At 37.0% G+C, this 16242-nt stretch overlaps 4 protein-coding genes across 8 annotated transcripts; all 4 read right to left on the bottom strand.

The window, feature by feature from the left end:
- Positions 1 to 203: 203 nt before the first annotated feature.
- Positions 204 to 1873, bottom strand: LOC147473419 (B-box zinc finger protein 24-like). The gene is made up of 3 exons (XM_086587412.1): positions 1281 to 1873; positions 824 to 1126; positions 204 to 687 (listed from the first exon to the last, which is right to left on the bottom strand). Exons 1-3 carry the CDS (start codon positions 1461 to 1463, stop codon positions 457 to 459), a joined length of 717 nt encoding a protein of 238 aa, XP_086443538.1. The 5' UTR covers positions 1464 to 1873; the 3' UTR covers positions 204 to 456.
- A 518-nt stretch (positions 1874 to 2391) lies between these two features.
- On the bottom strand, positions 2392 to 6011 carry LOC147473418 (transcription factor bHLH153-like). 4 transcript variants are annotated; one of them, XM_086587417.1, is made up of 6 exons: positions 5736 to 6011; positions 4380 to 4499; positions 4092 to 4157; positions 3523 to 3588; positions 3178 to 3225; positions 2392 to 3051 (listed from the first exon to the last, which is right to left on the bottom strand). In XM_086587417.1, the coding sequence occupies exons 2-6, from the start codon at positions 4476 to 4478 to the stop codon at positions 2923 to 2925; spliced, it is 408 nt and encodes a 135-aa protein (XP_086443543.1). In that variant the 5' UTR covers positions 4479 to 4499; positions 5736 to 6011; the 3' UTR covers positions 2392 to 2922. The 4 variants fall into 4 exon arrangements, with proteins under 4 accessions (XP_086443543.1, XP_086443541.1, XP_086443539.1 ...); XM_086587415.1 differs by having other exon boundaries at positions 4380 to 4495; positions 5736 to 5864; XM_086587413.1 differs by having other exon boundaries at positions 4380 to 4516; positions 5736 to 5857.
- A 104-nt stretch (positions 6012 to 6115) lies between these two features.
- LOC147473417 (pentatricopeptide repeat-containing protein At1g55630-like) lies at positions 6116 to 10801 on the bottom strand. 2 transcript variants are annotated; one of them, XM_086587410.1, is made up of 3 exons: positions 8696 to 10736; positions 7164 to 7510; positions 6116 to 6560 (listed from the first exon to the last, which is right to left on the bottom strand). In XM_086587410.1, exon 1 carries the CDS (start codon positions 10298 to 10300, stop codon positions 8828 to 8830), a length of 1473 nt encoding a protein of 490 aa, XP_086443536.1. In that variant the 5' UTR covers positions 10301 to 10736; the 3' UTR covers positions 6116 to 6560; positions 7164 to 7510; positions 8696 to 8827. The 2 variants fall into 2 exon arrangements, with proteins under 2 accessions (XP_086443536.1, XP_086443535.1); XM_086587409.1 differs by lacking the exon at positions 6116 to 6560 and having other exon boundaries at positions 6676 to 7510; positions 8696 to 10801.
- A 424-nt stretch (positions 10802 to 11225) lies between these two features.
- On the bottom strand, positions 11226 to 16048 carry PTAC4 (plastid transcriptionally active 4). Its single transcript, XM_086587411.1, has 11 exons — positions 15766 to 16048; positions 15349 to 15443; positions 15152 to 15262; positions 14767 to 14831; positions 14604 to 14685; positions 13596 to 13670; positions 12821 to 12891; positions 12644 to 12726; positions 12451 to 12515; positions 11830 to 11904; positions 11226 to 11689 (listed from the first exon to the last, which is right to left on the bottom strand). Exons 1-11 carry the CDS (start codon positions 15875 to 15877, stop codon positions 11570 to 11572), a joined length of 954 nt encoding a protein of 317 aa, XP_086443537.1. The 5' UTR covers positions 15878 to 16048; the 3' UTR covers positions 11226 to 11569.
- Positions 16049 to 16242: the final 194 nt, after the last annotated feature.

Here is a 16242-nt window from a genome sequence, read left to right as displayed (position 1 = left end):
CAATAATTTCTCCATCGGGAAAAAGGAAAAGATTCGCTAGGAAGAGGTTTTTCCAAGACAGAGATTAAACAAATAAGCTAGCAGGGGTTGTTAATTAGATTCTGAACTTGTGAAGTGTTCATGGTTTGACGTTGTACAGTTCTAACAATATCTTTAGATCACATCAGTGTACAGTACAACGCAAAATCTTGACACAATACGCAGCCACATGTAAAACAATTTATTCGCCACACGGCCACAGCACAAGGATGCAAATAAAGATTTTGCATAAAATTTTGAGAGCATGTCAAGTGTTTTTCAACTTGATTCCGTGAAGTCTGATGATCAAAATATATATGTCAAAACATGACTCATCATCCAAAACCATATTGATAAGAATACAACGGTGGTAAACGTACACTACAACAGCCAAATACACTGAAAGTGTGTATATACACCTTAGTGAGTTTTTCCAATTCACCCAAGATCAGGAACAGTGAAGTATTCCTCATCATCTGAAACCTCAATCCTAGGCCTCTTGTGAGGCGGCGTGTTTGATTTGAATGGTTTGTGCAGAGCCACACTTGGTCTTGACACTGAAAGTTGAGGAACTTCAGCTGCTGCTAAGGCTTCTTGAGCGACTTGGTCATTGAACAGACCAATATCTGTAAACCATTCAAACTGATCTTCAAAGCCAACACCTTCTTTCTGCAAATGGAATGAAATGAACAAAGTATAGGTTAGTTTCGTTCTTCGGACTGCTGGTATATTACATCTGCCAACCACTATATATACATAAATTAGATTACTAGTCAGTAGTGTAATAGGCATCGACTTATCTTACCTTGTCATTTGTTTCAAAATCTGAAAAGTGTAGCAAATCGTCCCATGCAGAAGGAGATGTGCAAACAGAAGGTTGCGGAGTAGGCAGGGCTTTGGACGTGATTGGTTGTGAGTTGTGACTTGGAGGATCCGAACATAATTTTTCAGTATTTTGCGCACACTTAGAGCTCAACGCCACTTGGATTCCAGTGGCCAGTAGACGTTGATGGTTGCTAGCGATGCTGCCAGTTGAATGGATTGGCTCGTCACAATCCCGGCAAAAGAGAGCTCTATCTTCAACACAAAATATGAAAGCTGTTTTCTCCTGCAGATTGGTGATGAGGTGGGTGAGAATTATAAAAAGTATGAAAATTATTCCCCGATCAGATAAATGAATGATACAAACACAAATGGAAAGATTGATGACTAATAATACTCTATCTTAAAAGCGAAAGAGGAAGTAGAAAAATATGTGTTACTTGGCAGATATCGCATCGAGGAAGCTTGTTGGAAAGGCATTGAAGAAGGAGCCTTTGGTGTTTGCTTGCAAGTTTATTTGCTTCATGAACTTCCACATCACATTTTGCACACAAAGCTGCTTCATCGGCACAGCATATCACAGTAGCCTGAGCTTTCTCACACACATCACATTGAATTTTCATCCTCCCCTTATATACTGATCTACTATTTTCTTTATTCTTTAAACAATAACTCCTTCACACTAGCTTGCTTCTTCAAAGTATTATTTGCAAAATTTGCCGAGAAGATTTTAGCAACTAGGAGTCAGAAGAAAAGAGAAGAAGAAAAAAAGAGTTGAAACGGAACAAGAACTTGAATAAGAAGAGGGAAAGGATGGAATGTAGGACAATCAGAGAGGATCCACTAAAATATTTGATTGGTTCAAATGAGATACTATATGCATGAAATGATAATGTTTGGATTCTCACAACATTTAATTTAATTTAGTGTTGAGTAGGTGTTCTACATGTGGTTGTAGGAGCTTGCAATAATACTAGTGGCCATAATATTTTTTCTTCACTCAATTCACTACATTTTGTCTTTCTTTTTCATAACAACTTGCTTCAATAATTAGTTTAGATATTAATATTATTAGAATGTCAATTTGTAGGGCACCTTATTCCTCTTCCTAAATCCGGACCACATTATATTAACGATTTATACGCTGCTAAAAGTTGACAAATGTCTAGGTTGCTTTCCAATGGCATGCTATGTCCACAAATTGGACATAGCTAGGTTGCTTTCCAATGGCATGCTATGTCCACAAATTGGACATAGGCTAGCTAAAACAGCTATTTTATGTCCAAGATTTTAGTTACCTGACTAACCTCACGACTCACGAGGAGTTCGTACCTTAGGATTCACATCATCTCCATGTCATCATAGCCATGTTACTGAGAAAAGACTTGCTTCCTATACACCTGAATAGCCGTGTCACCTCCATCAACCATGGGCATGGGGTAATCGAACTCATCAACTTAATTACACGATTAAAACTCCCTGGGGGCCATTAGCTAGTTTTAAACTGCTGAGCCACAGGCTCAAGTGCAAATGTGCAATGGAGATAACTGATCATATAAAACTTTTTCATGATATTAATTAGGATGAAATTTCAACAACATATTGGTTCCTCGGAGCCTCAATCAGTTTCAAGCATTACATTCTGCAATTGCTATATAATCTTGTTGACAGGCAAAGCCATGTCAAAAAGCAAACTATATATCCCGTTCCAATTTTCTCCCACATCTTTCGTACACGCTTAGAATACTGATATCCAGACAGATTCCGTAGTGCACTTTTCTACGTTTTTTTTTTATATACTAGTCAAACATATACAAACATATTACAATGCAATTATATGCAACGACCTTCTTGGAGCATCCCTCATTTGGAAGTAGCATTTTCCTAAACATTAATTAACTGACTAGTCTCCAACTACTACAGTGCTACATTTGATGCACGCTCCTCGAGCTTTGCAAAAAGTCCTTATGTAAAGCATCCTGATCAATAGCACGCATCTTCATGGGACTCTTGTCAATACTATTGCCTTGTGAAAAACCTCCAATTTGGTCTGAAGACCGGGATCAAGTTCTGTAAAATAAGTTAGAGCCTTGGCGAACTGCCCTTCATAGACGCCCAGATATCGGCCCCATTGGTGCCAACAACTCTCAAAGAGCAGGAGATGGGCACAAGGCATAGCCCTTGGCCTCGTAGATTGTAGTGCTCTTGTTCCTGAAACAAAACAAAACCAACATCCAGAAGGCGATGTAATTTGGTTTACAGTATGAAGTGTTTTTGGTATAATCAACAGATGGCCTTTTAGACCATTTGACCAATGTATAAAGATGCAGAATTTACCGGTATCTCCACTGTTGGTGAACTCACAAGATACGGAGCACTCAGCGCCTGATGCAAGTCATATATTGAAAAGAAACTATAAGATCAAAAGCGAATGAACTTAAGCGAGAAAGCCTCAAAGTTCAGAACTCATAAGTCTTGGTAACTTTGTAGGACCAGTGATGTTAGCTGCTAAGGCAGTAGAAATAGTTAAGATTATGCTACATTATCTCATACTCATGAGTCATGAGCAACACAAGAACGGTGCAAGTGTAACATTCTCTACAACTTCTAACTCAGCTACCTTAGTTTGGTGGAAAATTCTGAATAGAATGAAAAATAAGACAAAGTTGAGGCTTATCTAACCTTAACTTGATCATGAAGAAATCTGATGTACTCCATCGCTTCAAAAAGGACAGATGCTGTATCAGTCTGTTTCCAGTTCAAGTAAGATTCACAGTAAGATTTAAAAGCATATACTATAATGTCTAAGATTTAAGGATAAACGTTTTAATAGACTCAACGACATGTGTACCATCTTCCCAATGCTTGGAATTCCAAATTAACAAATTAGTATAATAAATGTTTGGGTCAACTCATTGGCTTTTTTTCACTGCATATATTAGAGGCCACAATGCTGCATGCTCAAATAAGAATATGGGACTTATACAGTTTCAATCCAACAATGTCTGTTGAACTTCATTCACACATACATCAACCAGTTTAACAACCTCACACTTTTGGAAAATCACAATGACATGTCAAAAATCAAATGATCTGTAAGGAATGATCTTTAACATGGGTTAACACTTAACAGTCCTTATGGAAGTGCACGAATGATATAGGATGAACCCAGTGCTATACCAACCACCAAAACTGAAGATCCATTTATGCATTTATAGTCCAGACAAAATCAATCTCAGACAATCTCAGACCTTCCCATATGGTGAAACAAGCTGTTGCAGAGTTGCAATTCTATCCCCCATCATCTCTTTTCTTTCCTGGAAATGGCAAAATAACCAACTTGGTTATCTAGCGAGAATGGCTAACCACACATGGGAAGATCACCTAATACTAAATACAAAAGCATGTATCAAGTTCATGCCTAAATGTTTTTCGCCTTTTCTAAACCGAACTTCCAACAGGAATCTTAAGCTCAATGAAAAAACGCAAAAATGGTCAGTAGGTAGGTGGATTTTGTTAGTAAAGAGAATGGAAATCACCTTTCTGGAGATCAAGACTTCTGTCTTATGTCGCTTCATTGTATCGCAAAGGACGCTACAACGGTCAAGTGATGCCGGTCCCCTTTTATTTTCTGTCATTTTGGTTTCTTCTCTACCTATCTTCACAGTGCAATGCTCTACCAAATTAGAGAAAGAAAACATAAAAATAGTAGCAATAACAGATGGAAATGTTCCTTTCTTCTGCTTTCTCTGTATGACAGGTCATCTTGACCACTCTTCAATTTTTATTGGTTTATACTAATATATTATGTCTTGTCCTGAGTCCTGAATTCCTGATCTAAGAGAGGGAATAAGGATGGATCCCTTAACATCTAGTTTAACAGATAATGTTAATATATAATAGATTGTATCATTTCCCTTTAGCTTGTGGAGTTAACATCTGTTGGTGCCTTGGCGGGACTATATGCAGTGTAAAGAGTTTTCTATGGATCTAATACACTTCCAAAGTTACAGAACTACAAAATAAATAAATCGCAACTGTTGGTCTAGGTAGACAGGTCCATTACATGACAAAATCAAAATATCAAAAAAACTTCTAGGACCTTAAACAAAAACATACAAAATCATTGCTTATTAGGTCATTAACAGACAAAAGATAAATTACATAAGTGAGGAAGTCAGCATACAACCAACCCCATTAATATATAAGAATTAACTATATATGAACATATAAAACTCATCCCTTGGTTTATCATCAAAACATGCTAGAAGTAGTAGTAATCAGCTTTCATGTGCCATCTATACCGCTGAACCGACTGGCTTGTGCAGTAAGATCAATGCATTGAAGTGGCAGGGGAACACAAATCACAATCCTTAGCTTGAAAACAATTTTCTTTTTCTTTTTTTTATTAGATTTCAGAAATAAGTGCTAATTACACACAGAATTGGGGGTGTGCTAAATATATTCATTCTCTAGTCAAGACTAGAATTAATCAAAGTTGGATTCAAACTTCATAGTTAGGGGATGCTGACTCCTTATGGTTGTTAAAATAATACTATACGAAATGGTGAAGAGCCTCAAATGTCCCAAGCATAATTAATAAGTTCTGAATATGGTAAATGTTCAGTACCAGATAAAGCTCGTGAAGAGTTCATACCAAAAGAACAACATAGGATCAATTATTTGGAGTTTAACAAGTTACTAGACGAAATTAGTATGTAGAGTGTTAAGAGTTAAGACAGTCATGGTGCTACAACGACTAGTTTCTATTTGGAGTGGTTATCTACTACTGCAAGGTTTCTTTGAACGTCTTAAATTATAAAAGAATGGCTGATCATAGTAAGTTGACAATCATCAATATAAGTAAAAAAAAGAAGAAGAGGTGCAAACTTCACCTTGAATATGTTGATGTGGGAGCTTGTAGCAGTGAACTTGAAAGCTTGTAGTGAGTTGTGGACGTGTGAAGCTCACTCTTTTGAATAGAAACACACTACCAGGTGTGAAAACTGAAAACTCGTTGTCAAGTAAACAGTGTAAAACCCTGACAAAACCCCTGTTTTTTTCTCTCTTTCAGTTGGTTGGACAGCTCATTTCCAACCAATTCATCAACACAGTGACGTTTTTTCTTTCCTTCTTTTTGACCATTGTTTGTTTTGCACTTTAGCATCATTGGAACCAGTTTCGTTACTCTCTTTTGTTCTCCAGTGCTGTCCCCTTTATTAACTATCTTCAACATTACGGTCCAATAACAAGTTTTCGTTTTCAAGCACGTAAATTGAAAATGTAAACATGTCATGTCTTTATTACGATCGTTTTGTAAATAAGCCAACTGAAATTACAGATTTTTACTGAGTACAACGAAATAACCTCAACTCGCTAGCTATACACAATTAACGCAATTAACGGAAAACAAGAAACTGATAGCACATTTTGTCTGTGTGTGACAAAAAAAGCAGGGCCTGCCTGCTATCTTTCTTATTCACTCAAAGGCGGTGAAATCGATAGTGACTAGCAGTGTCCAGCAGCACCGTTCGAATTTCGTTGAAACTTGACCATCTCAAAAGCCTATGAAGAAAATAGGTGGCTTCTGGGCCACAGGAGTTGTTGTTGGGCTACCAAAGTCATCTCCAGTAGGAATCAGTCCGCCTGATTGTGTTCACAATTCTGTTTGGCTATCTTGGTAACAATAGTCTCAGTTAGTCTCGACTCCCAACGAAATTCTGCACAAAAATAGCAACTAACAAAGAATAAGTGAAGAACAATAGCAACTAACAAGAATAAGAATAGCTATAGCATAGATATGACATTGATTAAGAACTAACATTCCTATTGGCATTTGCAAAACAAATCCAGATTATAAAGAATGCGAAATGAATTCAGTATAACAAACAACTAACTTCTACATCTTTTGTGCCAAACCTATAAACAAAGAAATTACTCAGCCTGCAAGTTCTGCAAAAGCTCAACTACTGGCACAGACCAAAGAAATTGTACAGATACATCACTTGAGATCATGCAATTTTGCTCACACAAATACAATCCTTCCAAAAAGCAGCATGAATAATTGCTAAGAGGTATTCATATCAGGGATAATGAGATTGATGGCTTCGTCATAACATTTTTTAAGTCACTTGTTGGCACTATAGAATGACAAAAAGCTGGGTTTCATGTCGGCCTTCATTCAGTGAATTGGATCTTTTGAATCACATATTTTCAACTAATTTGGGAGACAACAAGAACTACATCAGGAACATGGTGTGAAGAAGCTCTGAGAGGTAAAACATATGAAACAACTTGATCCACGGACAATGTCTTTGTGGTACCTCTTGGGAATCTTCTTTTTATCATCCTTAATATTTGTCCTGTTTGTTCAGATGAATCTTCCTTATTCGAGGACTTGAGAGAGCTTCAGGTGTCGAGATATATTTCACATACAATGCAGGTCACAAATTAGGATGGCACTATGGCAGTAGTTCAAAATGCTGAGCTCCGCCTCTTCAAAGATTGCTTTGATCCAAACTTCTCTCTTTGAAAGGTAAAGAAGAGCCCAAGAGTGGACAATCAGTACTGTGTTACCAAACTCCTCTAGCTTCTTCAGACTCCAGTTTTCTTTAACAGAATCTCACAATGAAAACCATTGAACAGCAGAGATACATCATCATAATGGGATCTGTACAATTACATTAAATCATAACTCTGATCTACATACAGGCGCCTATAGCAACTGAATGAACATAGTACAAAGTAATTTACATAATAAATATTGACAGAACATGCATATACTGATGAAACTCAGTAAAGTACAGGTATAACTTTTGCGCTTAGAGCATTAGACTCAAAAGTACCCTATATGGATTATCAAACAAAAAACTGATGGAAAAGAAAAGGGATGGGCAGGGTTGAACAGGAAAAAAGCATTGGTTTCTCAAGTATAAGAGCAAAATCCAACTGCTAAATTTTTCCAATCAGGTTGATTTATGGCATGCAATTTTGTGAAACTTGTCATATGTACCTAAATTAAGTTTCATATGCAAAACATAGCCCTAGGTTTAAGGGTATCCCTAAGATAGCACTCCCTTTATACAACAAAGCTTCTATGTGGGGATTGTTTCCAATAAAGAAATTGCATAACATGAGAGAACCATAAACTTGTTCAAGAAAGAACCTTTCACCAACAGATATCATGATATTGTATACTTTGGTTTGTGCATATATATTGTTTTTTGAACTTGACATACAATGTGTATGGTATTCTAACTTAAAGCCACCATACTTCTATTCAGTAAGATGTTACCAAGAGAAGGTAGTAAACCGTATGCTCAATGCATGTATTACTTTTCCACCATATACGTATTAAAAGCTTCTCTTTTTTTATCTCCCTATCAAAATGTACTGATATCTTCTCTAAATTACTCTAGTTTAATTCTCACTCCTTCATAGTTCATACATCTATATTTGTCTTGATTACGCATGGACAAACACTTGTGATCAGCACTGCAAACCCCATTCATTTACCCGATAACAAAAACAAAATAATGTCCTCACAAGAAATAGCAAAATCTCAATCTTCACAACCTATAATTCAATAACTTGTTGAGATGAAATTATAGACAACCCACCCCAAGAGAAATATTTGAAGGATTTGAGAAGGAGAGAAGTCTTTTGTGGTTGCAGTTTATTAAGGTGGTCATAAAGCAAAGATGGTTCAATACTATTCTAACATTTAAGCATGATCGCTATGACTATAGATGGAGCTCGCATGTAATTTTACAAAATACAGAATTCAAATCTTACATACGAGACAAGACATTGAGTCTTAACGTTTTTTCTAGAAGTAAAGGGAAAAGAAACGTACTTTAATTGGTGATGATCATTCTCTTGGTCATATCATTCCCGCGACTGTAAACTTGTCAACAAGGCGTGATGCGTTGTAGTACACATTCCAATAAGAACATGAACAGGGATTTCTCACTTTTCTGGACACATTTCAGCATCTCCTATATCCCTTAAACTTGGCGAGGAGATGAATATATTGCCCCTTATCCACCATCTGTGTAATTATTTCGTGAGCCTCAGAGAGCTTCCCGGCATTTTTCAAATTACACACCAGAGTACTGTACACAATAAAATTGGGATTGCAGCCTCTAGATTCCATTTCGCGCAGCATAGAACGGGCTTCGTCAAATTTTCTAGCAGCACAAAGGCCACGGATCATTGCATTGTAGGTGTAAACATTTGGTAACTGACCCTTGATGGTCATCTCATCGAACATTGTCTGAGCCTTCTCAAATTCCCCTGCCACAACATATCCTGTTATCATAACTGTGTAACATACCACATCAGGCATGCATCCTATCTTAACCATCTCATCAAAAAAATACTTGCAGGCCTCCAGATTTCCAGCCCGACTTAATCCATCAATTAATGAAGTGAAGTGGATAACTCTAGGTTCGCATCCTACTTCTTTCATGTGATTCATGAGATTAAGGGCGGCAAGAGGTTTGTCTCCTTCTCCAAGTACATGGAGAAGAATATTATATGTATGGAGATCTGGGGAAAACCCATTCTTGCACATATCATCAAGTAATCTATGGAACTGGTCCAACTTCCCCAACCTATACTTTGTGCACATGAGCACATTATAAGTCAGAATATCAGGGGAATGCCCCTCAAGTACCATTTGCTGGTAGACCCACTCTACCAACCTGTATTGGTGAATCACGAGAAGTGAATGTAGAATAGCATTGAAAGAATGTTTAAATGGTCTGAAATTAAATGTTTTGGACTTGATGAACCTTTCGACCAATTTCCTTGCCAGGCCAACCTCACCACAAGTACATATCAAGATATTAAACGTCCTAGCAGTAGTCGGCAAACCATTCTCCGTCATCTCATCAACCAGTCTCCACATAGCCTTAAACTCCTCACATTCTGCAAAAATCTTCATAATCAAATGGTATGCGTTCGAGGTGTACCTATAATTTACCTGCTGACCAGACCACACGAAAAACTTATATCCCAACTTGGCACACCTACTTTTGTTTGAGTGGTGTATGCTTTTCAAGACCCTTATAAGAACTTCCCTAACAAGATAATTTGAGACTCTCAACCTTAACTCATCCAAAGCCAATTTAGTATCAAAACCTGGCCCGTCTTGTTGAAGAACTTCAATTACTCTATCAACACTAAATCTAACATCTTCAAAGAATCTCCGTCGAGGTGAAAAAGATTCTCCAGTATCATTTTGTTCGTCATCATCACTTAATTGGGAGGAAACTCCGAGAAGGGTGTCGTCCCCAATAGGCTTCCAATCCAAAGTAGAATCTAAATCCAAGTTTTGTTCATACCCATTCTTCCCACCATTGTCTTTCCCACTAGCACTACACATTGACCGCAAAATCACGCGAAATTTTAGAAAATCCCCACTGATTCTACGACCACAATGAATTGTAAAGTTCATAGTAAGAACCAGTTATCTAATTATATACATCAACCAACAAAATGGTAATAGTATTCAGAAGTCTTCATCTCTTCTGTAAGTTTAATTCAGTGGGAAAAACACGTTACGAGTACCCAAAACCTTTTGTAATGACAAAAACCCATCCATGAATCATAAAAAAGGTATCTTTTTGGAACCTATTGAGCTAATATGAAACAAAACAGACCCGTCTTAGAATTCAATCACGAGAGCTACAATGCTTAGCATTTCCTTTACGGTTTATGCCAACAGTGCCTTTTAGCTAAAACTAGATATTGACAATTGATATAGGTTATTTTACGAATGAAGTTTGAGAGGAAGAATGGAAATGTTTACTTACCAGTAGTGTTTGTTTTAGTGACACTGTGATAAAATGGATGGGTGTTTCCTGTTATTGACACAGTGAAACGCTGCTCTCTCTTCAACCAGGGTGTTTCCTGTTATTTTGTAAAACGCTGCTCTCTCTTCACCAAGGTGTTTCCTGTTATTTTGTGAAACATCAGTTCATCATCATAGGACATAGGTTGTGTCAAATGGGTGCAGATCCAGTGGGTTTCAAAGTAATAAAATGGATTGGGCCAGCCCTTGGCATTCTATCACTATTCAGAGGGTTTTGCTCAGTTGAGTCCCATTGTCTGTTTAGATTTGGCTAAAAGAGTTGCAACTTCCTTTCAGTTCTTGCTTCAAGTACATGACATTCAGTGCACCTTTTGAAAGTTGTAATTAGTAGGGTTTTAGGATACAACAGGCTGTTAAAAATACACTCATATTTATTCTTCTAACCAAATGACTGCTTCCTATACCATTTGTTAACTTTGGACAGGAAAGGACCGACTGGTACAGTTTTAATTGGTTTTATTCATCCAGAATTCCTTGCAAACGACCACAAATCTAATAACGAGATAACTAGGAACAATAACGGGTATGTATCTATGACATGTATAAAACTCAATGCAAGTTCACAATAGGTATACATGTATATCAAATGAGCTTACAAAACATTTACGAAAATGTGATTTCTGCTCTTACACTTGAGCCAGGATGTCAGACAGTATTTTATCTCATCTACCCTGAGTACCCTCCCCTACCCCCACCCTCTTTCTTACCTCCCCTTCTCAAACACACAGATAGTAAGCCTTCTCAACTTATGAGACACATTTGGCCCTTTGACTGTACAAGACTAATTTCGGGTGCAACAGACCACACTATCAAAGGAAGCATTCAAGTGCTTTGGAAAACAATAAAACACCCTTAGAACTCCTTGACCTTTCTTCTCAGTTCATTAAGCTCCTTGTCGATCTCTGTATCTGCAAAAGGGAATGGTGTATTTGTGCTACTAACAGTCGTTCTACCAGGTGGAAGCTCTCCTTTCTATTTCGTTTAGGCAAAAAAAAAAACCCTGAAGTTAGTAATATCTAAAATATGTTTCCATTTCCAATTACTTCATTAAGGTATGCAGTCTCAACCTCATGGATCTTGTACGCTCTTTAAAGAAAAAGTAAAGGATATACCTTTGAGCTTCCTGATAATTCTTTCTTCAAGTTTGCTAGATCATCATCTACTGAGGAGGTCTCCAGCATTGCAAACTGAAAATAACAGATGGATTCAAAATAATTGGGACATTTCAGTTTTATCCCATGAGATTTCCAAGGAAGGACTCACCAAACAAATACAAACAGATACATTATACATAACTAGCAATTGCACACGTGCTTTGCACGTGAACCTCAATTTTTTCTTTAATTATGTGGTAGGGTCCTAATTTGTTGTTTTATATGGATAATTTGTTGTTTTATATGGATTTAAAAACTAAAATAATAATAAACTTTATAGTGGGGCCATTGAACAGACCAAATAGTAGAACCGAAAAGCTCCAAAATTTTATAGTGGTAGGGCCACGTGTTTACAAATCCTTAAATATGTGCGGGACACCCCAAAAAATTTAAGCGGCTAAAACGGCTCTTATAACACGTGTCAGAAAATGACGAATTGGCAGAACAGAGTTACAGCGCAAACGGCTAACTCACCCACGCTGCTTATAAGTAGTAGAGATGTATCAGAATGTCTTTTTTTACTGGAAATTGCATAACTTTGAGAACGTACACATTAAGTGTCATAGAACGAAATTATACCTTTCCTTCAAGATCATCAGTAGCTAATTGAGTAAGTGCCTCAGCCTGGGACTCCATAGCCAACACTGTAAGCAGAAAACCAATTATTGCAACAGCAGTGGTCACCAACACTTTCCTTTTACGCTGTTTAAATAATTGCTCAAGTGGAAAAGACAAAATGAGGGCTTATACAAGAAACATGGAAGAAACTTACCCTTTTCCTCCATCTTATCAAAAGCTGAAAGAGCACTACTTGTATTGACAGTTCCCAACATCTCATTCACTTTGGTTGCAGTCCTATAGCAACATGGGGAAATCCATTTAGCGATAAATTTAAGGATTAGAATGAAAATCAATTGCAATAATAATAAGATCAGATCTGATGACAAACTTTGCAGTCTGTGCACGTGCTTTGAGAGTATCTTTCTTTGACCTCGCTTCCTGTATCTTGCTCTCCAAAAGCTACAGCAAACCACAATATGTTAAAACCAAACCTCTGTTGGCTAATAAAAGTATGTAATACATCTCTACAATACACCAGTGATATACCAAAACAGTCCGCAACACTGAGTCACGGTGCGCCATAGATTTGACCTTAAAGGAGCTCTAACTCATATATACTCCCATAGAGATTCAGGGATTCCTCTTGCCTCTAGCAGTCTAGTACGCCTAAAAACATATTTTCATTTGTTTTTCTATTTTTCTTTTACAAAAAAAATCTAGTTATAAGTTTCATAAGGACAACATCACCAAGTACATTCCAAAGAGGACAGTCTTACCAATACCCAACTTACAAATAGACAGATGATGGATGGATGGGTGGATGAATGGACAAGCCAGGAAATAACACGCAAGAGTGGGACTTATAAATTCAGGATTCCATAAAGCGAATAAACTAAACTTTCGCATACAAGTGTACTTGTGGAAGCAGTTTCTTATTACCATACATAGTTAATATAATTGGTGGTGGAGACTATTGCCTGATACTTTCGGCACACATTGTTAGGATGTTCCACAAAAATTGTCCCCAAGAGAGATACTTGATGGCAGAAGGGTAGCTTCAAACTAACTTAAACAAAATATAAATGTGAAAAGGCCCTAACAAATGCATGACAATAGTTTTGTTCGGGTCTGTGACTTGTGTGAAAACAGAAGTTAAAACACACCCGAGTATTGGAGACAAGATTGTCCACAACAGTCTTCTGCTGGTCAAGCTGAGTCTTCATAGAACTTGCATTATCCTGTGAAACAATGTTGTGAAAATCATCAGCCTCAAGAAAAGCAACACCATAATCCTAAATTTTACTGGTTACTTTTCCTTCCTGCTAGGAGTATCCTAACTGGTTTTAACCTCCGTAAAACTGTAGAAGAGTTCATGCCTACCAATACCCATAAAGGATCAAAGAACTCCAACTAAGAGACTCCCTTTTACATTCAGAGAAGATAGCAGATTCCACCTCCCAAGTCCCAAGAAGACAACTAAGTGCATAGTTCTTGGACCAAGTGATGACACAGGGTCACAATATATATACAAAGATGAGGTACATGTGAAGTTAAATAAGTAAAAATGGGAGAGCTTGGATGGATCCGACATCCCTTCTCGTGTTAGCCGTCGTGTATGCATTGAGTAATTCATACAAATCAAAATCATAATGAAACTACGACCCTATTCATACTCCAACATACTACTTAGAGGTATCAGTTCTCTAAGGGATCACTAATCAAGAATAAAGAATTTCAAGGGAATTGTGGTACTTTATTTAGGACTTCAGATGAATTGAAATGGAAATATGGTCAAATCCACAAGCCTTATTACTCCAAAAATATTAAGAAAATGCGATTCTATGAAAATTCAACTTCTTTTGGGATACTTCCACAGTGTCTGACTTCTCATCCATGATACACCTCAAGACCTTGATAAATGATATGACTTCTAAAACAGTAGCTTGAGAGGAAATTTATTGATCTATTGCATATAGTGAGTTGATTCTCCATTTCTCCTTGTAATCAGTGGAAAAATAAGAAAGCAGGAAAGACACATATTTCAATGCTCTCTATGCACATTATAGAACTCCATTTAGATTATTGACTGCATGCTGAATATCTAGGATAAAAGATTGTAAATCAACAGCAATAAGAACACCAGAAGCACTAAAAAAGAAAACAATACATACGGCATAAGATTTACGCCTCTTTAGAGCCTCACGAGCAAGATTTTCATCTCCTTTCTCCAAAGCAAGTTGTGCCCGTCGATACCTGTACAATAAAGAGAGACAGAATTACACAAATCGATACTAATACTCTCCACATTATCTTTAAATAGAAATACCAAATTACCAATCTTCAGAAGCTTGTTGTGCAGATTTGCATTTGTTTTCCAAACGCTTTTGGGATGCCATCACCTTCAATAAAAAAATAGTACAGAACAAATTAAGAGCAGTACCAACTTATGCTTTTGCTCGACTATAAATCATCATTGAAAGGAATAAGAAGACCAAAGAGTTTTTTAAAAAAAAAAAAAAAAATATATACTGAAAGATTTATATAGGATACATAATTTTCAGTGTCGAATCCACTTATTACTTAATCTTAACCATCTAAGTAACCAAGGGATCAACCCCTATCTGGGCCAATACTCTTATCATACTTATTAACGGCTTCACTAATGTTTTTTGTCAATTATTACAAACAGAAAGGGAGAAAAATAGAAAACAAAAGCTACCTGTGCAGTAGCCTGACGCATCTTTGTCAAGTCATCGTTCATTTCAAGTACACTTTGTTCTAAGATCTTCTCAGGGTCTTCAAAGGTGCTTATGATTGCATTGGCATATGACTGCATATTATGACAAAAAGGGTAGGGGTGATTTATGCCAATAATATTACTGTTGAAAACAAGAAAAATAATGTCTGAAACTTGACCTTGACAACTCTAGCAAATCGATCAAAAAGGTTCATCCGGACTCCATTACATCTAAACCTGTTTGGAGGCAACGGCAACCTTGCAACTTTTAAAACTGCCACACAAAATAATGTTATTAGTATATATATCTTCAAGAAATGCAAGTGCCGACTAGCAAAGTCGGTAAAACCTTTGGGTGATGATACCATAGGTCTGGGGCTCGAACCCCGCCAGCATCAAAGAGTTACTGATCTCATTTAAAACAGGCTTGCCAATCAAAAAAAATAATAATCTTTATGAAATGATTAGAAAAAACAGATTATTCAGGATGGATATCCAAGTAATGTGAGGCGCCTAAGTATTAGTTCACTTAAATAGGGCCACTAGTTGAGTGATTTGAGGAAACACAATACTAATTAAGAAGTGATTAGACATACCTCCACCATTGAGAAAAGAATTTCTCAAGAAAACAATTCGATTAGAAGAGAAAGATGAAGACGGTGAAAATGCTAAGCATAAGCCAGTAACAGGTGGAGCTCTGATAGCCATTTTCGAGCCAGCCAATTCAACAAACAAATATTAATATTAATATTAATCCTCCACTCTTTTTTTATTTTTATTATTATTATTATTAGTTCGTGTCTAGTTTTGTGATGGGATTTCGGATTGCCTATTGAAAGGAGGAGGAGGGGCTTTCACATTCTCGGTTTCTTTTGCTCCATGAACCATTTACCCATTAACGCAAACCCGAAACCGGCACTCATTTTGGGCTTTTAATAGGCCCATACTAATTTTGCTTGACTGCTGAGAAATGTGCTGGAGAAAACTCAAGCCCTTAACTCGGACCCTCATTTTTAAGGGCGGTCCGGGTCTAATTATATTTTACTAGTTTACTTTTTTTAATTTATTTTTAT

The sequence above is a fragment of the Coptis chinensis genome, unplaced genomic scaffold, assembly GCF_015680905.1.
Source record: "Coptis chinensis isolate HL-2020 unplaced genomic scaffold, ASM1568090v1 utg2560_pilon_pilon, whole genome shotgun sequence".
NCBI lineage: Eukaryota > Viridiplantae > Streptophyta > Magnoliopsida > Ranunculales > Ranunculaceae > Coptis > Coptis chinensis.
Note: the sequence above shows the minus strand (reverse complement) of the source record. Positions and strands in the feature narration are given on the sequence as shown.

Bases quoted from the DNA above. Each gene is read 5' to 3' on its own strand.
- LOC147473419 (XM_086587412.1), bottom strand. From the start codon at position 1,463: ATGAAAATTCAATGTGATGTGTGTGAGAAAGCTCAGGCTACTGTGATA. The intron at 1,127-1,280 runs GTAACACATATT...ACCAATCTGCAG, and splicing joins CTCGATGCGATATCTGCCAA to GAGAAAACAGCTTTCATATT. The intron at 688-823 runs GTAAGATAAGTC...TTCCATTTGCAG, and splicing joins ATTTTGAAACAAATGACAAG to AAAGAAGGTGTTGGCTTTGA.
- LOC147473418 (XM_086587416.1), bottom strand. From the start codon at position 4,541: ATGTTTTCTTTCTCTAATTTGGTAGAGCATTGCACTGTGAAGATAGGT. The intron at 3,589-4,091 runs GTCTGAGATTGT...AACTGGAAACAG, and splicing joins TTGTTTCACCATATGGGAAG to ACTGATACAGCATCTGTCCT. The intron at 3,052-3,177 runs GTAAATTCTGCA...GTTTTGTTTCAG, and splicing joins CACCAACAGTGGAGATACCG to GAACAAGAGCACTACAATCT.
- LOC147473417 (XM_086587409.1), bottom strand. From the start codon at position 10,300: ATGAACTTTACAATTCATTGTGGTCGTAGAATCAGTGGGGATTTTCTA.
- PTAC4 (XM_086587411.1), bottom strand. From the start codon at position 15,877: ATGGCTATCAGAGCTCCACCTGTTACTGGCTTATGCTTAGCATTTTCA. The intron at 15,444-15,765 runs GTATGTCTAATC...TTTGTGTGGCAG, and splicing joins TTCTTTTCTCAATGGTGGAG to TTTTAAAAGTTGCAAGGTTG. The intron at 12,516-12,643 runs GTAAGTTTCTTC...TTCTGCTTACAG, and splicing joins TGATAAGATGGAGGAAAAGG to TGTTGGCTATGGAGTCCCAG.